This window comes from Hypanus sabinus, chromosome 6 (assembly GCF_030144855.1).
Source record: "Hypanus sabinus isolate sHypSab1 chromosome 6, sHypSab1.hap1, whole genome shotgun sequence".
NCBI lineage: Eukaryota > Metazoa > Chordata > Chondrichthyes > Myliobatiformes > Dasyatidae > Hypanus > Hypanus sabinus.
The window spans coordinates 173,849,419-173,868,872 of NC_082711.1; the positions used below are offsets into that span (position 1 = coordinate 173,849,419).

Here is a 19,454-nt window from a genome sequence, read left to right on the forward strand (position 1 = left end):
GAGGACTGTATCTCAAAGCCGTGGATTCACCTAGCGGGAGTAGGGACTCCGTGAGGACTGTACCTCAAAGCCGTGGATTCACCTAGCGGGAGTAGGGACTCCACGAGGACTGTACCTCAAAGCCGTGGATTCACCTAGCGGGAGTAGGGACTCCACGAGGACTGTGCCTCAAAGCTGTTGATTCACCTAGCGGGAGTAGGGACTCCGCGAGGACTGTGCCTCAAAGCTGTTGATTCACCTAGCGGGAGTAGGGACTCCGCGAGGACTGTGCCTCAAAGCCGTGGATTCACCTAGCGGGACTCCGCGAGGACTGTACCTCAAAGCCGTGGATTCACCTAGCAGGAGTAGGGACTCCGCGAGGACTGTGCCTCAAAGCCGTGGATTCACCTAGCGGGACTCCGCGAGGACTGTACCTCAAAGCCGTGGATTCACCTAGCGGGAGTAGGGACTCCGCGAGGACTGTGCCTCAAAGCCGTGGATTCACCTAGCGGGACTCCGCGAGGACTGTACCTCAAAGCCGTGGATTCACCTAGCGGGAGTAGGGACTCCGCGAGGACTGTGCCTCAAAGCCGTGGATTCACCTAGCAGGAGTAGGGACTCCGCGAGGACTGTGCCTCAAAGCCGTGGATTCACCTAGCAGGAGTAGGGACTCCGCGAGGACTGTGCCTCAAAGCCGTGGATTCACCTAGCAGGAGTAGGGACTCCGCGAGGACTGTGCCTCAAAGCCGTGGATTCACCTAGCAGGAGTAGGGACTCCGCGAGGACTGTCTCTCAAAGCCGTGGATTCACCTAGCGGGAGTAGGAACTCCGCGAGGACTGTGCCTCAAAGTCGTGGATTCACCTAGCAAGAGTAGGGACTCTGCGAGGACTGTACCTCAAAGTCGTGGATTCACCTAGCAAGAGTAGGGACTCCGCGAGGACTGTACCTCAAAGCCGTGGATTCACCTTGCGGGAGTAGGGACTCCGCGAGGACTGTACCTCAAAGCCATGGATTCACCTTGCGGGAGTAGGGTGACAGAGTAGACGTGACAGCTGAACTTAAATTGAAGTCAGGAGAGAAGGAAGGTAGATGGACAGGGGAGGAGAAATGAAGTGAGACGCTTGCAGGTGAGAGCTGGAAAAGGTAAAGGGCTGAAGGAGAAGGAATCTGACAGGAGAGAAGAGTGGGCCATGGGAGCAAGGGAAGGAGGAGGGGCAGAAGAGGGAGGAGATGGGCAGGTGAAGAGAAGAGGGGATCCAGAATGGGAATGGAAGAAGACAGAATGGGTATGGGGGAGAAATGAGGTTATGAATCACATTGACATGAGGCAGATAATCAGTCAGCAGCTGCTGCCTATTCCTGGAAGGATTCATTTCAAGGCGGGAGTCCAATTCAGCTCCATTCCTACAACCCCACGGCTATTCACCGTCTTTATCAATGATCAGGCATCATGAGCCCAGCGTCAGAATTCAACATTTGATGATGTTGTGGCACTGGAAGTACGGTAGAGGATGTACAGAGGCTTCAAGGGGATAAAGATAAACTAGGTGAGAAGACAGAACATTTAATCAGGCCTGTCGCTAACAGTAGTGGAAGGGCAGGAGCAGGTGAGAATGTGTGTGGCACATTCCACAGGGATGCTAGCAGAGGTAAATAAAGTGGCTACTTTATTAACTACACCTTTACACCCCATTAATGCAAATATCCAACCAGCCAAACATGTGACAGCAACTCAATGCATAGAAGCATGCAGACATGGTTGTTGTTCAGACTAAACATCAGAATGGGGAAGAAGTGCAATCTAATGAGGTTAACCATGGAATAATTGTTGGTGCCAGACAGGGTGGTTTGAGTATCTCAGAAACTGCTGATCTCCTGGGATTTTCACGCACAGACAGTCTCCAGAGTTTACAGAGAATGGTGTGAAAATTAGAAAAAAACATTCAGCAGCAACTTTGTGGGTGAAGGCCGCCTTATTAATGAGGGAGGTCATGGGAGAACGGCCAAACTGGTTCAAGCTGACAGGAAGGCGACAGGAACTCAAATAACCACGTGTTACAACAGTGGTGTGCAGAAGAGCACCTCTGAACACACTACACGTCAAACCTTGAAGCGGATGGGCTACGGCAGCAGAAGATCGTGAACATACACTCAGTGGCCTCTCTATTAAGTAAGTACAGGAGCGACCAAACAAAGTGGCCACTGAGTGCAAGTTTTATTTTTAAAAGGGTCACTCAGAAGCAAATGAATGCCAAAGATGAAATGCCATTCAGTTTCATGGCATCAATCAGCAAATAAAGCATCGATTGTTAAGTAATATGAGAGGAAATAACACAATTGTAATTTGTAACAAAACAAGTGATAATTAAACTTTAACCGCATATGTAGAGGAACTGAAATAAAAAGATTAATTATATCATTATTCAGGATAAGGCTATCTGTGAGAGAGAGTCAGCAGGAATCCAAGTTCGTTCATTATATCTATTGCCTGAACTGTTTAAGAATTAAGGTCAAGCAGGAAGACTTGATCCACTCTGATAAGCATCATAAATCCTCAACACTGATGCCCAGCTCACATTGTGTCATGACACGTGTGGGCAGTGATCTACAAAAAGAGAAGCAGGATTCCAAAATAATCATCTCACCAGGACAGTGGTGAGGTTCATCATTTGGTTAAAAGCCACCTGAGGCAGTGATATTTGCCACAATAAGGGGCATAGATGGGGTGAATGCACACAGACTTTTTCCCAAAGAAAGGGATTCAAAAAGAGGACATTGGTTTAAGGTGAAAGGGACCTAGGGGGCAATTTCTTCACACAGAGGGTGGCGGTTATAGAGAACAAACTGCCAGAGGAAGGGGTCGTGGTCTGGAAGATGCATCAAGGCAAGGGTAGTTTACAGATAGTGTGCAGACAGTCCAGGCAAGTGAAGCCTTTGAAGAAAAATCTTTGAAGAGCATAGCTTCCCTCTGCACAGCAAGGGACTGGAGCTATTTGGCATATAGAGACAAGATAGGATACAAAGCACACACCAAGTAAGGGACAAATACTTCACCAACTTCAAATTATCATCAATTGTCAGCTTGTAGTTTCCACTGGCTTTTAACACTGGTATTGTGAATGGAGATTTATCTTGCAAGTAAGGGATCTGAACATACATGGTTTTCTAAATGGTCAATGTCCGCAACTGCTGGTCAATTCTGATTCAGAGGCTCTCTCTTGATTGAGGTTGACCATGGATGTTGCTTCCCAGCTGCCTATGAGATACACAAGCCAGGGCAGTACCATAGCTGCTGCCTATATAACAGGCTCCCCTTCTCCATGCAGCTGAGGACTCCAAAAGAACGGCCGGTCCGATACAGTTTGGCACCGCTGGCATTGTAGGAGTTGCCAGTCAGCGTTGAACACAACGTAAGACTGCCTTAGGGAATCGAGCTCTAGATCTCTCGATTTACCCCTGAATCCTTCCCCATGAGTGGTTATAGCCACTGAGATTTAAGGTCAGAGTTTCCTTTTCCTAGGTGAGCTGCCAACCACAGCTGAGGAGCCCTACCTGCCCAGTAATCCGCCTTTGCCCCTTCTCCTGGCAGTAGAAACGGTTCCATTGGGCTTAGTAGCTAAGCCACATGTAAAAGCCAGGAACTGGAATTGGTTGTTAGAGACTATTTGAGACGCACGCCATTGAGAGCATTTAATAGGTCATGAGAGTTTATCCTCACTACCATCCCTTGCTATGGCAAGCTTATGGAACTTCAATTTGGTATAAAAATGGTATTTCTTTGTTCAAACTTCAGAACAGTTTGGTGACAGGGGCCAGGCTGTTCTCCTTGTGTACAAGTAAATAAAATGTGATTGAAGAACAAACATGAGTTTTCAGCGTCCAATGAAACAGTGACAACAGAGACAGGTACAGTAACATCATCATTATGTGCTGTGTCATATGATGTGGGCTATCACAGTCTCATGACCATGATGGCTCTTGGTGAATTTTTCTACAGAAGTGGGTTGCCATTGCATTCTTCTGGGCAGTGTCTTTACAAGACAGGTGACCCCAGCCATTATCAATACTCTCTGCATCAGTCTATCAAGGGTACAGTCCTCCCCACCACTGTCAGCATCTACAGGAGGCGCTGCCTCAAGTAGGCGCCATCTACTATCAAGGATCATGTCTTCTTTCACTGCTACCATCAGGCAGGTGGCCTGAAGTCCCACACCACCAGGCTCAGGAACTGCTACCATCAGGCAGGAGGCCTGAAGCCTGAAGTCCCACACCACCAGGCTCAGGAACTGCTACCATCAGGCAGGAGGCCTGAAGTCCCACACCACCAGGCTCAGGAACTGCTACTTTCCTACAAACACTAGGGTTTTTTTCTGGAATGTTGTGGGCAGTTTGGGGCCCCATGCCAAGGGGTAACGTGATGACGTTGCTGGAGTGATCCCAGTGGAGAGGAGGTTGATGAGTAGAGGGGGTTTGGTAGCTCGGGGCCTGTGCTTGCTGGAATTTGGTGGAATGGAGAGAGATCTCATTGAAACCTATCGAGTGTTGGGGGGCCTGGATGGAGTGGACATGAAGACGGTGTTTCTGGTGGGGGGGGGCAGCCTCAAGAGTGAAAAGGTGTTCTTTTGGAGGAGGGTGGGGAGCGATTTCTTGACCAGCGAGTAAATTGGATGGCATGGACAATATAGAAGCCAAGTCATTGGGTGTATGTAGGGTGGAATTTGGTGAGTCTTTGATTTTTGGACACAATGAAGGAGGAAGCGAGAGAATGGGGTTGAGATGGAGAGTCATGGGCTGAATGGCCTAATTCTGATCCTATCTCCTATTGTCTAAGATCATATGAATTGTAACATTTTCAATTATATTTATTCAATTAAGATCATGTGGGTGTAATTGGGCAGCATGCTCACTTTGGGCTTGAAGAGCCTGTTACCTTACTATATCTCTAAATAAAAATAAATAACATTTCCTGGTCCATGTGGATCCCATTGTGACCTTGCTTTCCTGTCTTCTGCCATCTACTCTCTTTTGTAGGCAGCTGTAGCTCTCAAGAAGGTTGAGTGGCAGCAACGGTACCCGATGGACTTTTATGCCAACCAGTCGCTCGGACCATGGGCTGTCAACCATGAAAGCCACCAGCCCACAAGGAGGACAAGGAAACCGCCAGTGGTAAGTCAAGGTTCTAATGGCAACTCCTACTTCATCCCCACCCTCCCGGTGAGTCTGACTGGCAGTGAATATTTGGTATGAGAATTTGTATAGATGGGAAGTACTAAATGCCTCAGCAGGAGTTCCCAACCTGGGGTCCACAAACCCCTCGGTTAATGGTAAGACTCCATTGCAGAAAAAAGGCAAGGAACCACTGGGCCCTGGCGTCCTTGTTCTGTTGGGGCGGTGTGACCCCAAGTGTGGCACTAACATGCCTTGCATTGTTAGTCTTCTAATCTTCTTGGCTGGGCCTGTGATCCCGGTTCAACCCTGACCTCTTGGTGCTGTTGGATTCAGATACAGCTTTATTTACTTATCACATGTACATTGAAACATACAGAGAAACACACTGTTTGCATTAACAACCAACATTACCTAAGGATGCGCTGGGTGTAGCCCGCTTCTGCATGTAAGGAGTTTGTACGTTCTCCCCATGACTGCGTGGGTTTACGGGTGCTCTGGTTTCCGGTTGGTAGGTTAATTGGTCATTATAAATTGTCCAATGATTAGGTCAGGATTAAACTGGTGGTTTGCTGGGCAGCACAGTATGAAGGGCCAAAAAGGACTCTCTCTCAATAAAAAGTGTCGCCGCACATTCTGGCACCTCAATGGTCAGCAGAACACAAGAAGCAAACAATTAACACCAGCAAAACAAGTCCCTATTGCTCCCACCCACCCACTCCAATCCCCAGGCTCCAGCGGATTCACAGCCCTCGGGCTCCGGCCATTGGGTCTCAGTTTCCAAAAGTCTGATTGACTTTTGATCTTTGGTCTTAGGGTTCAAACCCTAAACTGTGTGCTCTCTCTGCAATCATGAGCATTTCTTGACATTGTGCAGGTTAGTAGGTTAATTGCAAATCGCCGCTGCGTGCAGATGCGTGGTGGAATCTAGTGGGAGTTGATGGATAGTAATGGTGGGGAGCGGGATGTGGGGCAGCACAATAGTGTAGCAGTTAGTGTAATGCTTTATAGCACCAGCAGTCAGCAATTGGGGTTCAATTCCCACTGTTGTCTTCAAGTAGTTAGTACATTCTCCCCGTGACCACATGGAATTTTTCCTCCAGTTGCTCCGGTTTCCTCCCACAGTTCAAAGCTACACAGGTTAGGGTTAGGAAGTTGTGGGCATACTACGCTGGTGCCGAGAGTTCTCAACACTCTTGGGCTGTACCCAGCACAATCCTTGGGTGTGTGTTGTTGACACAAAGAACAAATTTCACTGCATGTTTTAATGCACATAAAATAAGTAAATCTCAACCTGAATCTAAAGTGTAAGGTTCTGAAAGGGATTGACATGTTGGATGCTGAAAGGGAATTTCTTCTCATGAGGGATTTTGAAATTGGGACAAAATAAGGATTTGCTCTTTGAAAATGGAGACGAGCTGGAACTTCTTCATGTATCCTGGATCTTTGGAATTGTCGATCCAGAGACACATGGAGGCAGAATTACTTGAGAATGTTCCAGGGTGAGGTCAATAGATTTCTTTCAATATGGGGGAGTTACAGAAGTAAGCATGAAGGTGACACCGAAGACAATAATCAAAGCAGCCATGATCTAGTTGAATAGCAAAGCAGGGTCAAGTGGTTGTATAGTCCACTGGACATAGGAGCAGAATGAGGCCATTCAGCCCAGCAAGTCTGCTCCACTATTCCATCATGGCTGATTTATTATCCCTCTCAACCCCATTCTCCTGCCTTCTCCCCATGACCTTTGACACCTTTACTAATCAAGAACCTATCAACCTCCACTTTAAATATACCCAATGACTTGGCCTCCACAGCCATCTATGGCAGTGAATTCCACAGATTCACCAACCTCTGTCTAAAGAAATTTAAGTTCAAGTTTATTGTTATTCAACTGTATACATATATACCACATTCAAAACAACATTCTCTCAGATCAAGTACATATAACTGGGGGAAGTATCTCCTCCTCATCTCCGTCTTAAGGTATGTACTTGTATTCTTAGGCGGTACCTGCTGCTCCTCATGGAACAATTTTTAAATCATGTACATCTTGCTGGTGTGGCTGTTCATAAATCTATCACTAAGTTATTAAATTAATTAAGTTCAAAGTATGTTCATTATCAAAGTGTGTATAAACTATACAACCTTGATATTCATCTGCTTACAATCAAGAAACCCGAAAGAACTCAATTTTTTTTAAAAGACCAACACACATGCACAGAGAGAAAAAAAGCAAATCATGCTAACGATAAAGCAAACAACAAGGTTCAGAATGAAACTGAGACTACAAACCCGAAGCCTGGAGCAGCCGGGGTAGGGCCACAGCTTCAGTTCATCACACAGTGGGGCAAATCGCCGCAAAGCTCACAGACACTAAGCCCGGAGCAGCTGGAGCATGACACAGCCTCAGGTTCAGCACTGAGGAGAGCGGAGTAAAACGTGGCAGAGCAGAACCGGTTGGACCCTCACCCCCGGTCCCAACACCCTCGCTTTTCAATCCATCTGGCCCAGTGGTTAATTTGTCCAAGTACTAGGTTGTCGCCCACACTAGGGCGCGGGCTCTGCCGCCGCGATATGCTTGGGATGACCTGTTCTCGACACTTCCGAATCAGCGCAACACTTAGGTGGATCCGCCTCACTCCCGGTTTAGGTGGAGGGGCTCCAAAATCGATTATTAGTAAAACTCCCCCACTATCGGAAACATCCTCTCCATCCACTCTATCTGGGCCTTTCGGCTAAAGCAAAATATGATACCACCTTCCTTGTTATCCTGCATCTCACAGCAACGTTTCAGCACCTGGGCTGCAGTACCTTAAACAGCTCTCTCTTCTCCAACTTCTCCATTACAGATGGACAGTAGATTTACTTATGGCCACACCAGCAAGTGGGGATCAATAAGGACAACAAAGAGGCACGTTCCAAGGAGCTTCTTAAAGAGGGAGGTGAATATAGGATCTGAAGTAGGCCGTACTACCTATCTGGCTGCCTCAACCATTCATTGCTGATCTGAAGCACCTCCTTTTAAAGGCAGCTGCTGCCCAGAGTGGTGCACAGAAATGGGGGGGGGGGGGGGGAATTAGCAACAAAGGGAATAAAGAGATTCTGAAGATCCAGAGCAACAAAATGCTGGAGGAACTCATACAGCATCTATGGGAGGTGATAGACGGCTGAGGAGAAGAGGTGAGAGGAGAGCCAGAATGGAGAATGGAAGAAGAGATGAGGGGCAGTTACCGGAATTTAAAGAAATCAATATTCATGCAGTCAGTTTGGAGGCCTCCCTCAGGTGACCCTCCTCCTTCCCTTCCTCACATGGTCCACACTCCTCTCCTGTCAGATTTCTTCTTCACCTTTTCCACCAATCACCTCCAATCCTCTCACTTCAGTTCCACTCCCCTACCCACCTACTGTGCAAAAGTCTTAGGCAGATTTATATAGCTAGGGAGACTAAAACTTCGGCACAGTACTGTAGTAATTTTATGTATTGTACTGCTGTGCAAAAAAAAAATTTCATCATGATATATGTGAGTGATAACAAACCTGGTTCTGATCTGGGTCTCTATTGTGGACTGAGAGAGGGAAAGAGGCCAGGGAGAGGGGAGTCACGCTTGGGAAAAAGGGAAGTGAGAGGGAAATCACTGTTGGGAAAAAGGGAAGTGAGAGGGGAGGGAGCAGGAAGCACCAGAGAGACATTCTGTAATGATGAATAAACCAACTGTTTGGAATCAAATGACCTTGCCTTGTGTCTCAGGGCTGGGTGTGTCTGCAGCCACACCACCCCCCACCCCTGGCGCTCCTTCTCTGTCACCCGTCCCACACCCCTCCAGCGGCGCTCCACCCTCACCATTCCCAACATCCTTTGCTCTCACCAGATCTACAAACTTGTTCTCCTCTCCATATTGACAAATACAGTACTCTGCAAAAGTCTTAGGCACCCTAGCTATATACACAAGTGCCAAAGACATTTGCACAGATAGTACTGTACCTTTCCCCTTAGGTGGCTTCACAGTCACTTTCCAGATGTACTCCTTCCCTTCCCCACACCTCCTTCCTTTGACTTCTTTCCCCTCTCTTTCTTGTCCTGATGAAGGGGCTTGGTGCAATACGCCAACTTGCTATTGTCCTTTCCATAGGAACTGTGTGTACTGACATTTACCATAGAACAGGCTAGTTAATCATCATTATGTGAAATAATGCGTTGAAGCACATGCACTGAGTTTGGATAATAGATCTGCAGTCAAGGGGACTTCCATAAATAAGCAATTATCATCCATTAGATTCAGGTACAGGCACAATGCCCATAAGGCTGTTGCCTGATACCCAGTGCATTGTTGTAATGTTCTTTAACTACTGTAATAGAGAATTATTCATTCTCACAGAAAGCAGTTTAGAATTAAATGAACTAAGCAGAAATCATCTTCAAATATATTATTTAGCTTCAATGATAAGCTCAAATTGATGAGTCGACAAAGCTAACGCTCTGTGATTGTATTTGTGGTACTAGGAACAATTTGCTAACAGCCTTAGTAGGTGCAGTGACTGGGTTTTTTGAGCATATTTTTAAATTATATCAGGGGAGGAGAGAATTGGAGAACCAGACTGAAGTTTGTCTTCCTCTCAACCCTTTCCACACGATGTTCCCCATGAGGAACAGGCTGTTTAACCTCTGGATATCAGGCTGATCTGCACTGTAGCCTCATTCTCTCAATGGATTTGCTCACCCAATGAAAATGTCTATCAGTCTCAGTCATATAAAAGATTTAAACTCCTTTCACTAATTTCTGAGGATAAAAGTACCAGATTATTCACAACCACCTATTAAATCTTGTTTCCTTTCTCAGAGGAGATTTGCCAGAATTAGAAAGCATAAGAGGGTAGGGTGACGTTCTAGGACTCTCCTCTTTGGCCAGAAGGAGGATGAGAGATAACTTGATAGAGATGTATAAGACTCCTAGATAGGCACATGGATGATAGAAAAATGGAGGGCTACGTGGGAGAGAAGGGTTAAATTGATCTTAGAGAAGGTTTATGTTGGTCAGAACAACATCAAAGGCCAAAGGGCCCAAACTTTACCATGCCATTCTACATTCTGAAAAGAGGTCATAGTCACCTCATTCTCAGACTATGCGGTAAGGCTCATTCTATTGAGAAGTGTAACCTATGAAAAAGCCAGATTCAAGAGACGTGACACCTGCTGCAGAAAAACTGAACAGCTTCTAGAAAATACAGAATCAGCTATACTATAATTACACACACGTAGAATCATAGAAAAGTGCAGCGCAGGAACAGGCCCTTCAGCCCCTCTAGTAGAGGTGATAATCTTCTCTGAGGATCATCACCCTGCCTTGTGGAGCGGTTTGTGAGTTCCTGAGGTTCTGAGAACGATGTCGTCTGGAGTTTCATTCCTGGTAGAGTCACCCATGGTGGTAAGGTCAAGGGAAAATTCCAGATGAAGAGAGATCCAACCAAGACCTCAACAGTGGAGCTGGCGGTAGGTGATGGCACGTCACAACGGCAGTGAAAGTGGAAGAAGGCTGAGGCAGTGTAGTGTTCCCAGTCGTCTTGGATTCCATGGCATTAGACCCTGACCCCTGGTCTGTCAATGACTGTGTGGTGGTTGCCCAAGTGTCAGCCTCTTCATATTGAACAATGTTATACACAGGCATTCTCCATTAAGGACAGAACATGTGGATCCTGAATCTGCCTCTGCACCCACCTGAGGACCAACCAATAGACAACTCCTTAGGAGAACATCACACTCAACTTGGGCGATTACGCTACAACTGTGCCGTGTTGTATGACATAGGGGATCATGATCTTTCCCTGACCATGATTGCTCTTGGCAAATTATTCTAGTAATTATAGTATAGCTGCCTTCTTCTGGGCAGTGCCTTTACAAGACGGGCAACCCCAGCCGTTATCAATACTCTTCAGAGACTGTCTGCCTGGTGTCAGTGGTCAAAGAACCAGGACTTGTGATATGTACCGGCTGCTCATATGACCATCCACCATCTGCTCCCGTGGTTTCACGTGACCCTGATCAGAGGACTAAGCAGATGCTGCACCTTGCCCAAAGGTGACCTTTAGGCTAGCAGAGGGAAGGAGTGCCTTATACCTCTTTGGGAGCGACATACCTCCACTCTGCCTCCAAAACTATTATTAGGTGATTATATAAAAATTATAATCAGGCATGGGAAAGTTAAACAAAGAAAAACTATCATTCAACACTCCAATCCAGCAGCATCAATATGCTGATGTAGAATGGTCCAGACACAGCATTCCCTCTGTGTGCATCCAATCATCAGTGAAGCAAGGAGCCAGCTTAACAAGCCTTCAAACATATAATCCAACTCTTATGATCTTACTGTTGGCTTTAAGGAGCATCTTAAGTCTGAAGCTTAGAGGCCTTCAGCAGCCTGAGCTGGGACAAAGGAGGTTGCACAAGAGGTCAGAGTTCGAGGAACTGTGAAGCTCGATAGGTTTCGAGCTGGCGAAGGTTGAAAAGATGGAGAAGGGCAAGGCTCATTTTACCCGTGGCAGCTCTTCGAAAGAGCAATATGAACACACACGTTCTACTCCCATTCCTCCTGAGCCTTTTCTTTAAATTTTTATCCAATTTTTTTAAGGTTCTTCTTGAATCCACTTCCACTGCCTGCAGGCAATAAGTTCCAGATAACAGCTCACTGCATTAAAAAAAGCTCCTCCTCTTCCCTCTGGATCTTCTGCCAATTACTGTGAATCTGTAGTTACTAATTTGACTGCCAATGAAAATACATTCTCTTGTTTACTTGGTTAAAAAAACCTTTGCAGTCTGAGATTTAATCTTTAAAATCGCTTCTTAAACTATCCTCCTCCAAGGCAAACATAGAACACTACAGCACAGTACAGGCCCTTCGGCCCACAGTGTTGTGCTGACTGTATAACCTACTCTTAAGATCAATCTAACCCTTCCCTTCTACACAATCCTCCATTTTTCTGTCATCCATTGTGCCTATCTAAGAGTTTTAAAATGCCCCTAATGAACCTACCACTATCACCACCCCTGGTAAGGCATTTCATGTACCTACCACTCTCTGTATAAAAATCCTACCTCTGACAACTCCCCTATCACCGTAAAAATATGCCTCTTCATATAAAAACTATTTGGCTATCCACTCAACCTATGCCTCTTATTTTCTTGTACACCTCTATTAGATTATCTCTCATGCTCCTTCACTTCAAAGAGAAAAGTCCTAACTCACTTCATGTATCCTCATGAGACATGCTTTCTAGTCCAGGCAGCATCCTGGTAAATCTCAAACATGAGAAAATCTGCAGATGCTGGAAATCCGAGCAACACACACCAAAAGCTGGAGGAACTTAAGGGTTTCAGCCCAAAACATTGACTGCACTTTTTTCCATAGATGCTGCCCGGCCTGCTGAGCTCCTCCAGCATTTTGTGTGTGTGTTTCCTGGTAAATCTCCTCAGTATCCATTTCAACATCCTTCCTATAATGAGGCAACCAGAACGGAACATGATATTGCCTGTGGTCTACCTAGCATCTTATAGTTCTTCAACGTTACCTTGTGGCTCTTGAACTCGGTCCCCAAAATGATGAAGGTGATATGCTTTCTTAACTGCCCTAACAACTTGTGTGGCAGCTTTGAGGGATCTATGGATGTGGATCCCCAAGGTCTCTCTCTTCCTTCCCACTGCTAAGAGTCCTGCCTTTAACCCTGTATTCTGCATTAAAATTCAGCCTTCCAAAGTGAATCACTTCACACTTTTCTGGATTGAACTCTGCCTGTCATTTCTCAGCCCAGCTCTGCATCCTACCAATCTTCCACTGTAACCCCCGATAACTTCTACACTGTCCACTCCACCACCAACGTCTTAACAACTGAGACCAAACAATTCCAATTTCTCTAAATTCTGCACATTGGTGGAATCCCTTTTAATAGTACCACAGCTTTACTTGACAACAATTTCCCTCTCAGGTGTGTGTGTACTCGTGTGCATACATCTTTTGCTACTAATGCACAAAGGAATTTAACCTGCACACAAAACCCTCTACCTCATTGGCATATTAAGTATATTTCACAATCATCCACAATCACATTTCCATCTCTGGTTTCTGATGTGGACGGTGTTGATAACACTGAGTTTGCAATGATTTGTCTGCAGATTTTAGAACTGGCTTATTTGTATTGTTTTATTGAAGAAATTATTGATTCACCATGTCGAATTCCAAAGAAGCAAATGGCATGAAGCACAAAAGAACTGCTAGTTCATTTAATGTGGAATGGCTTATAATCCTTAGAATTGCTTAAAAATTAACTGTGCGCACGTTGCTGTCACTGGCCAAAAAATTGCCAGCACAAGATCTTTTGCACACACTGGTGATGACAGATTAGAGGGGAACATTGCTTGGCAATTGGGGAGCCTTGTTTTCATGGTCTACACTCCCCACTAACTTGTGGTAAAGGTGTACAAGATAGTGACAGATTTAGGTGAGGTAAACCAAGGGAGGTAAACCATTAGTAGCTAGTTGGAAGACCGGTGATGGATCTGATATGTTGGACACGTGGGGCAACGTGAGGGACAATCTTTCACACACCATGTGGTTAAGACCTAGAACTCACTGTGAAAATGTTAGAAACAGTGTTAGTCTGGGCTATCAAAAGAGAAATGGATGGACAACTCAGGGACTTTATTTTCAGTTCTGTGGGTAAAGGATGGGAGATTGGCACTGACAGTCTGATCTACAAGGAGCCAGATTAGACCCAAAAGGTGAAATGAGCCCATGTTATGCCTTAACAATTCTATGTGCAGAGGTTGGTATGTGAGGATGCTATTGTAATATAAGATAAACAATTCCAATGTCGAAGTCAAAGTAAATTTATGATCAAAATAGAACCTCTGGATTATCATCTATATTTAAAGCACCTATACATTATCATATACTATCTTGAGATTTATTTTCTTGCAGGCATTTGCAGGAAAATAAAGAAATTAAATAGAATTTTGTGAAAAACTGCACATAACCAAAGACTGACAAACAACCAATGTGCAAAAGAAGACAAATTATGCAAATAAAAAGTAAATAATGCTGAGGACATGGAATTATAGTTGTAGAGTCCTTGTAAGTGAGTCTGTCGGTTGTGAGATCAGATCAGAGTAGAGGTGAGTGAAGTTATCCACACCGGTTCAGAAGCCTGATGGTTGAAGAGTAGTAACTGGGCTGTGTCCACTACTTTCTATAGACTTTGCTGTTCGTCATCATTGGTGTTTCCAAACCAGGCTGTAATCCAATCAGCTTGCACATTCCCCACTGTACACCTATAGAAGTTTGTCAGAGTTTTATGTGACATGCTGAATCTATGCAAACTTCTGAGAAAGGAAGGGTGCTGTGTCTTTTGCTTTGTAGGTTCCTGGAAAAAGAGAAGCTAACGAGCCTTGAGGGAGACACTCCAGTGGTTGGAGTCATCCTACACTGAGGGAAATGGTTTTGATCTTAGATTGTCAATCTTCCCAGACACAGTTCACTACTTGGGTTCCCCTGGACAGTGTCCTGTACCCAGCTGCCTTCAGTTGTTTAATCTGGACTTCCCTCCTGGCTAGAGATTAGAAATGGAATGTTTGCTGATGATTGTGTGATCCATTTTGGACTCCCCAGCAATCCATGCCTTCAAGAAGCGAGAGGAAGACAAGTTTCATTCACAGACTGAAAATATTCAATAATATTGGGGTGGCACAGTAACATAGCAATGAACATAACTCTTCACCGCACCAGCAACCTGGGTTCACTTCCACAGTTCTCTGTAAGGAGTTCATACGTTCTCCTCGTGATCTCCAGGAATTCCAGAATCTGCAGACTTTTTCATGTTTGGAACATGAGAGGAAACCTATGCAGTCACAGAGAGAACATACAAGCTCCTTAATGACAGCGGCAAGAATTGAACCCCAATGGGTGATCGCTGCCAATGTAAAATGGTGCACCAGCCACTGTGCTACCAATGTGTGTGGTTCTAATTTTCTGTAAAGAGGGCTCTATTTTCATAGGATCAAGTGATTGATGGATTGAGGCACATCAACTCCTGAACTGTTCCCAGGCACATTCATTAATAAAACTTTTGTGGGGACGTTTCACTTCACCTGCCTGATTAGTAGGAATTGAGTGTCTTTTACAGTCTCTTAAATTTTACAGCAAATAATGCATTGAGTATTATTCAAAGTAATCAATATCCTTCAGCTCTTAAAGACCCTTCATTGCTTCAGCTGAGCACGAGTGCCTTTTAAATGCACAATCTCTGCAAATCACTCTTCTCTCCGGCCCCTAGACAATCCAATCACTGTCTGTCTGTCACTGTCAGCCCTCATTTATTACCTGTGTTTAAACACGATCATCTCCACAAGGGCTGAGAACAGCTCGGCGAAAAATGTTTACAGCTAGTTAAAGATCGAGAGCTGTTAAACATTCCTGAAAAGAACTGGGATAGCTATTAGTTCTGCTCTCGGAGTGAAAAGGAAAGTACAGTGGCAGATTCTCATTGCTCTTGGTTTCTGATTCAGAAGTTCTGATGGTCTGGATTCACAATGCAACTGCGACCACAAGAGATTCTGCAGGTTCTGCAAATCAGGATCTCTAACCTTTCGAAGAGATGGATAAAATGGAAAAGAAGAATGGGAAACGAAAGAGCCATTTTCCATGGAAATAAAACCAGCTAGTGGCATAAAACTTTGGTGTACGTTATATATAGGGTCCCAAAGTCTCAGTATACAACAGGACATAGGGAAGTGGTTGAGAAGGCGAGCATGATGATTATGAAGGAATTTAATCTACATAAATTGTGCAAACTAAATTAACAGCCACAGAGTAAAAGTCAGATTCATGGATTGTATATTGGAGGTCAATAGGGGAGATTGTACAGGCTCCTTGCAGATGGCTGCAGGAATCAAGGAATCGAGACCCGATCGATGATAGCAGGCTCTGTTGAAGAAGTAAAAAGAGAACAGTCTATTTCAGATCAACACACACAAAACGCTGGAGGAATTCAGAAGGTCAGTCTATTTCAGATCCATTGTTGTGGAATAAGAAAGGGTTAATTAATAGTGGAGCTTACTTGAGGGAAGAGTAGTCAGAATGTGATGGAATTTCATATAAAGATTGAAAGGTGTTTACTTAATCTGATACTAAGGTCTCAAATCCATACAGTGCAGCTTTCGAGGCATGAGATACAGTATGTTGTGGGAGATTTGGGAAACTGCATTGTCAGGGATGTTTGCAAATGAGCAATGTTTAAAAGTTACAGAAATAGCACAGAGTTGGGAGCAGGTATACAATACACTCCTTTAATAAACAACAGAAAATTGTTGCAGAATTAAAACTCTAAACTCTCACTGGAATTTAGAATGGGGGGGGGATTGCATTGAAACCTATCGAATGTTAATAGATAGAGTGGATGTGGAGAGGATGTTTACAATAGTGGGGGAGTCCAGGACCAGAGGGCATAGCGTAGTAATACAAGGACATCCCTTTAGAACAGAGATGTGGGGGAAATTCTTTTAGCCAGAGGTGACGGTGAAGCTGTGGAATTCATTGCCACAACAGTTGTGCAGGCCAAGTCATTTGGGTATATTTCCAATGGAGGTTGATGAATTCTTGATTAGTCAGGGCATCAAGTGATACTGGGAGAAGGCAGGAGAATGGGATTGAGAGGGATGATGGATCAGCCATGATGAATGGTGGAGCAGACCTGAGGGTTAAATGGCTTATTTCTGCTCCTTTGTCTTATGGTCTTAAAAAGTGGAGTGACAATGGTAGCAATAAATCAAAGGCAAAGCCTCATAATGTTGCCAAAGGATACAGAAACTGGAAAATTAGGGAACATTTTGGAACTCAGCAAAGATGTATCGCATGGTTTCCCAACCTGGACTCCAAATATCGGTCCATGGTATAGAAAAGGTTGGGAACCCTGGAGTAGTGAGAAAATGATTTGGAAAGGGTAAACGGTAGAATTAAAGAATAACCTTTAAGCAAGAAACTTAACGATGGACCGTAAAAGCTTCCACAGTTGGGGAGAAAGAACTTGGGTCCCTAACAGACTGAGACAAGGGAAATTATATGGTAAATGAGGAAACGCAGAGAAATTAAAACAAATATATTGTGCCTGTCTTCACAGAAGCTACAGGAAGCCTTTCAGCAAGAGGGAAAATCAGTGGGGCTAAAATAAATGCACAGTGAAGAGAAATTAGTATCATTAAGAAAAAAGTTTTGCTGAGAATATATGGAGAGGATATTTTCTATACTAGAGGAGTCTAGGACCAGAAGGCACAGCCTCAGAATAGAGAGATGTCCCTTCAGAGCTAAGATGAGGAAGAATTTCTTTTGCCAGATGGTGGTGAATCTGTGGAATTCATTGCCACAGACGGCTGTGAAGGCCAAGTCATTGAGTATTTTCAAAGCTGAGGTTGATAAGTTCTTGATTAGTAAGGGTATCAAAGGTTACAAGGAGAATTGGGTTGTATGGAATGGTGGAGTAGATTCGATGGGCTAAATGGCCTAATTTTGCTATCTCTTGTGGTCTTATAATAGCCATCAACACCTGATAGTGTGTGTGCTTTTGAAAGAGGTTGCTATGGGGACCTGGCTGTTACTTCCAGCATCTCACAGAATAGTTTCCCCAGAGCAATGGATCACGAATGTAACCCACAATTTAAAACAGGGGAAGAGAGGGGGAATGAGTGACTATAGATAAGTTAGCATTAGTTTCTGGGGCAGTGCTGGAATCAATTATTAAAGATGTGGTTGCAAGATACTTAAAATTAGCAATAGGTTTGGGCAAATTTCCGCAAGTCTTTATGGAAGGTATATGATCATTGACAAATCTATAGTAGTATAGAAATTTGAAAATGAATCTCAGGATTGTATATGGTGACACTTATGTACTTTGATCATAATTTTTTTTTTTGAACTTTGAAATTCCATCATCAGAATCTGAATCGGGTTTAATCTCACCAGCATACATTGTGAAATCGGTTAACTTCACAGCAGCAGTACATGATAATATAGGGGGAAAGCTGTGAATTACAGTACTGTAAGTATATACATATATATCAAATAGTCAAATTAGTTAAGTAGTGAAAAAACTGAAATAAAACAGTAATGAGGTAGTGTTCATGGTTACAACGTCCATTCAGGAAGCAGTTCCTGTAAGAAGCAGTACGAGTAATGGACAGGAACCAGTGACCCTGTGTTTTTCGACTTCTAGATAAGACGCCATGAGATATTACTAAACACAATAGAATTTGGGGTAATATATTGATAATAGGTTCACTTCCAAGAACTCTACAACTCGTTCTCATTTTTATATAATTGTTTGTTTGTTTGTTATGACTCGTTTCTTTCTGTACTTGAACAATTTGTCAGTCTTTATTTGTGTTTAATTTTCCATTTGTTCTATCGTCCTCAACCTTCCCTGTAATTTTTTTTCACAGCTGCACAAATCGACCATTGTTTTGAGCAGGAAATTTTTACATGGTCTGAAAACAGTGCGGCACTTTATATTAACATCTATATAAAAGAAAATTCCAGCTGCGTGTGTTAAAACACACCCATCTGTGCCAGCTCCTGAGGTTTAGACATTCTAACTCCCCGGTGTGTGGATAGCTGGTGCAGCCCCTCTAAAGATTTAGGACAGTTCCGCTAATTGTCAGTCACGTTTAAGATGCCAAGGATTGAGCATTTAAGGAGCACCAGAACTGAGGTTTGATGCTCAATTATAAGCCTGCTTGTGATTTTGTCTCGTCTTTGTTTTGTGCTCAGATTCTCAATCCAGTTTGAAACCATTTCTTGATCCTAGCCTCAGATACTGCAGCATTTGGGCCCATGCCATCCTTGTCAAGGACTCTCGTCACAGTACAACTGAGCAAACATGGACCCAGTGGGGTATCGGAGCCTTTCGTCAGCTGTGGCCAGCCACAGTGAGAACATTCCAAGACAGAGCCTGGAGGTGCTCGGCCTCCCGGTCGCCATGTGTCAATTATTGTAGGAGGAAAGCCAAAGTCACTTGAGTGACGGTGCCGGTCACTCTGCAGAGCCAGTCCATTTTCTGACCCCAAAGGTGATCCGGATTCTTGCTGTGGCTTCCTCATTCAATGCTCATTAGAGTTCAAACTCCAGCCGTTCTAGTTTCCGTTGGAGTGCGGACAGGTGGCCTTCATTATCTCTGTCTTGACTGGAAGAGCCCTGGCCTGGGCCACCGGGCATTGGGAACGAAGGTTGGGGGAATTCGTGGCCACCATGAGGAAGGTGATCCATCACTCCGC

The 19,454-nt window shown here is 44.5% G+C and overlaps 1 protein-coding gene across 2 annotated transcripts in view; it reads left to right on the top strand.

The window, feature by feature from the left end:
- The window catches only part of dph1 (diphthamide biosynthesis 1), an 808,652-nt gene that overhangs the window by 771,928 nt on the left and 17,270 nt on the right, over nt 1-19,454 (top strand). For both annotated transcript variants that reach the window (XM_059973587.1, XM_059973586.1), the window contains one exon: nt 5,012-5,146. In XM_059973587.1, the coding sequence (XP_059829570.1) occupies nt 5,012-5,146 (135 nt within the window). The remainder of the gene's footprint in view (nt 1-5,011; nt 5,147-19,454) is intronic.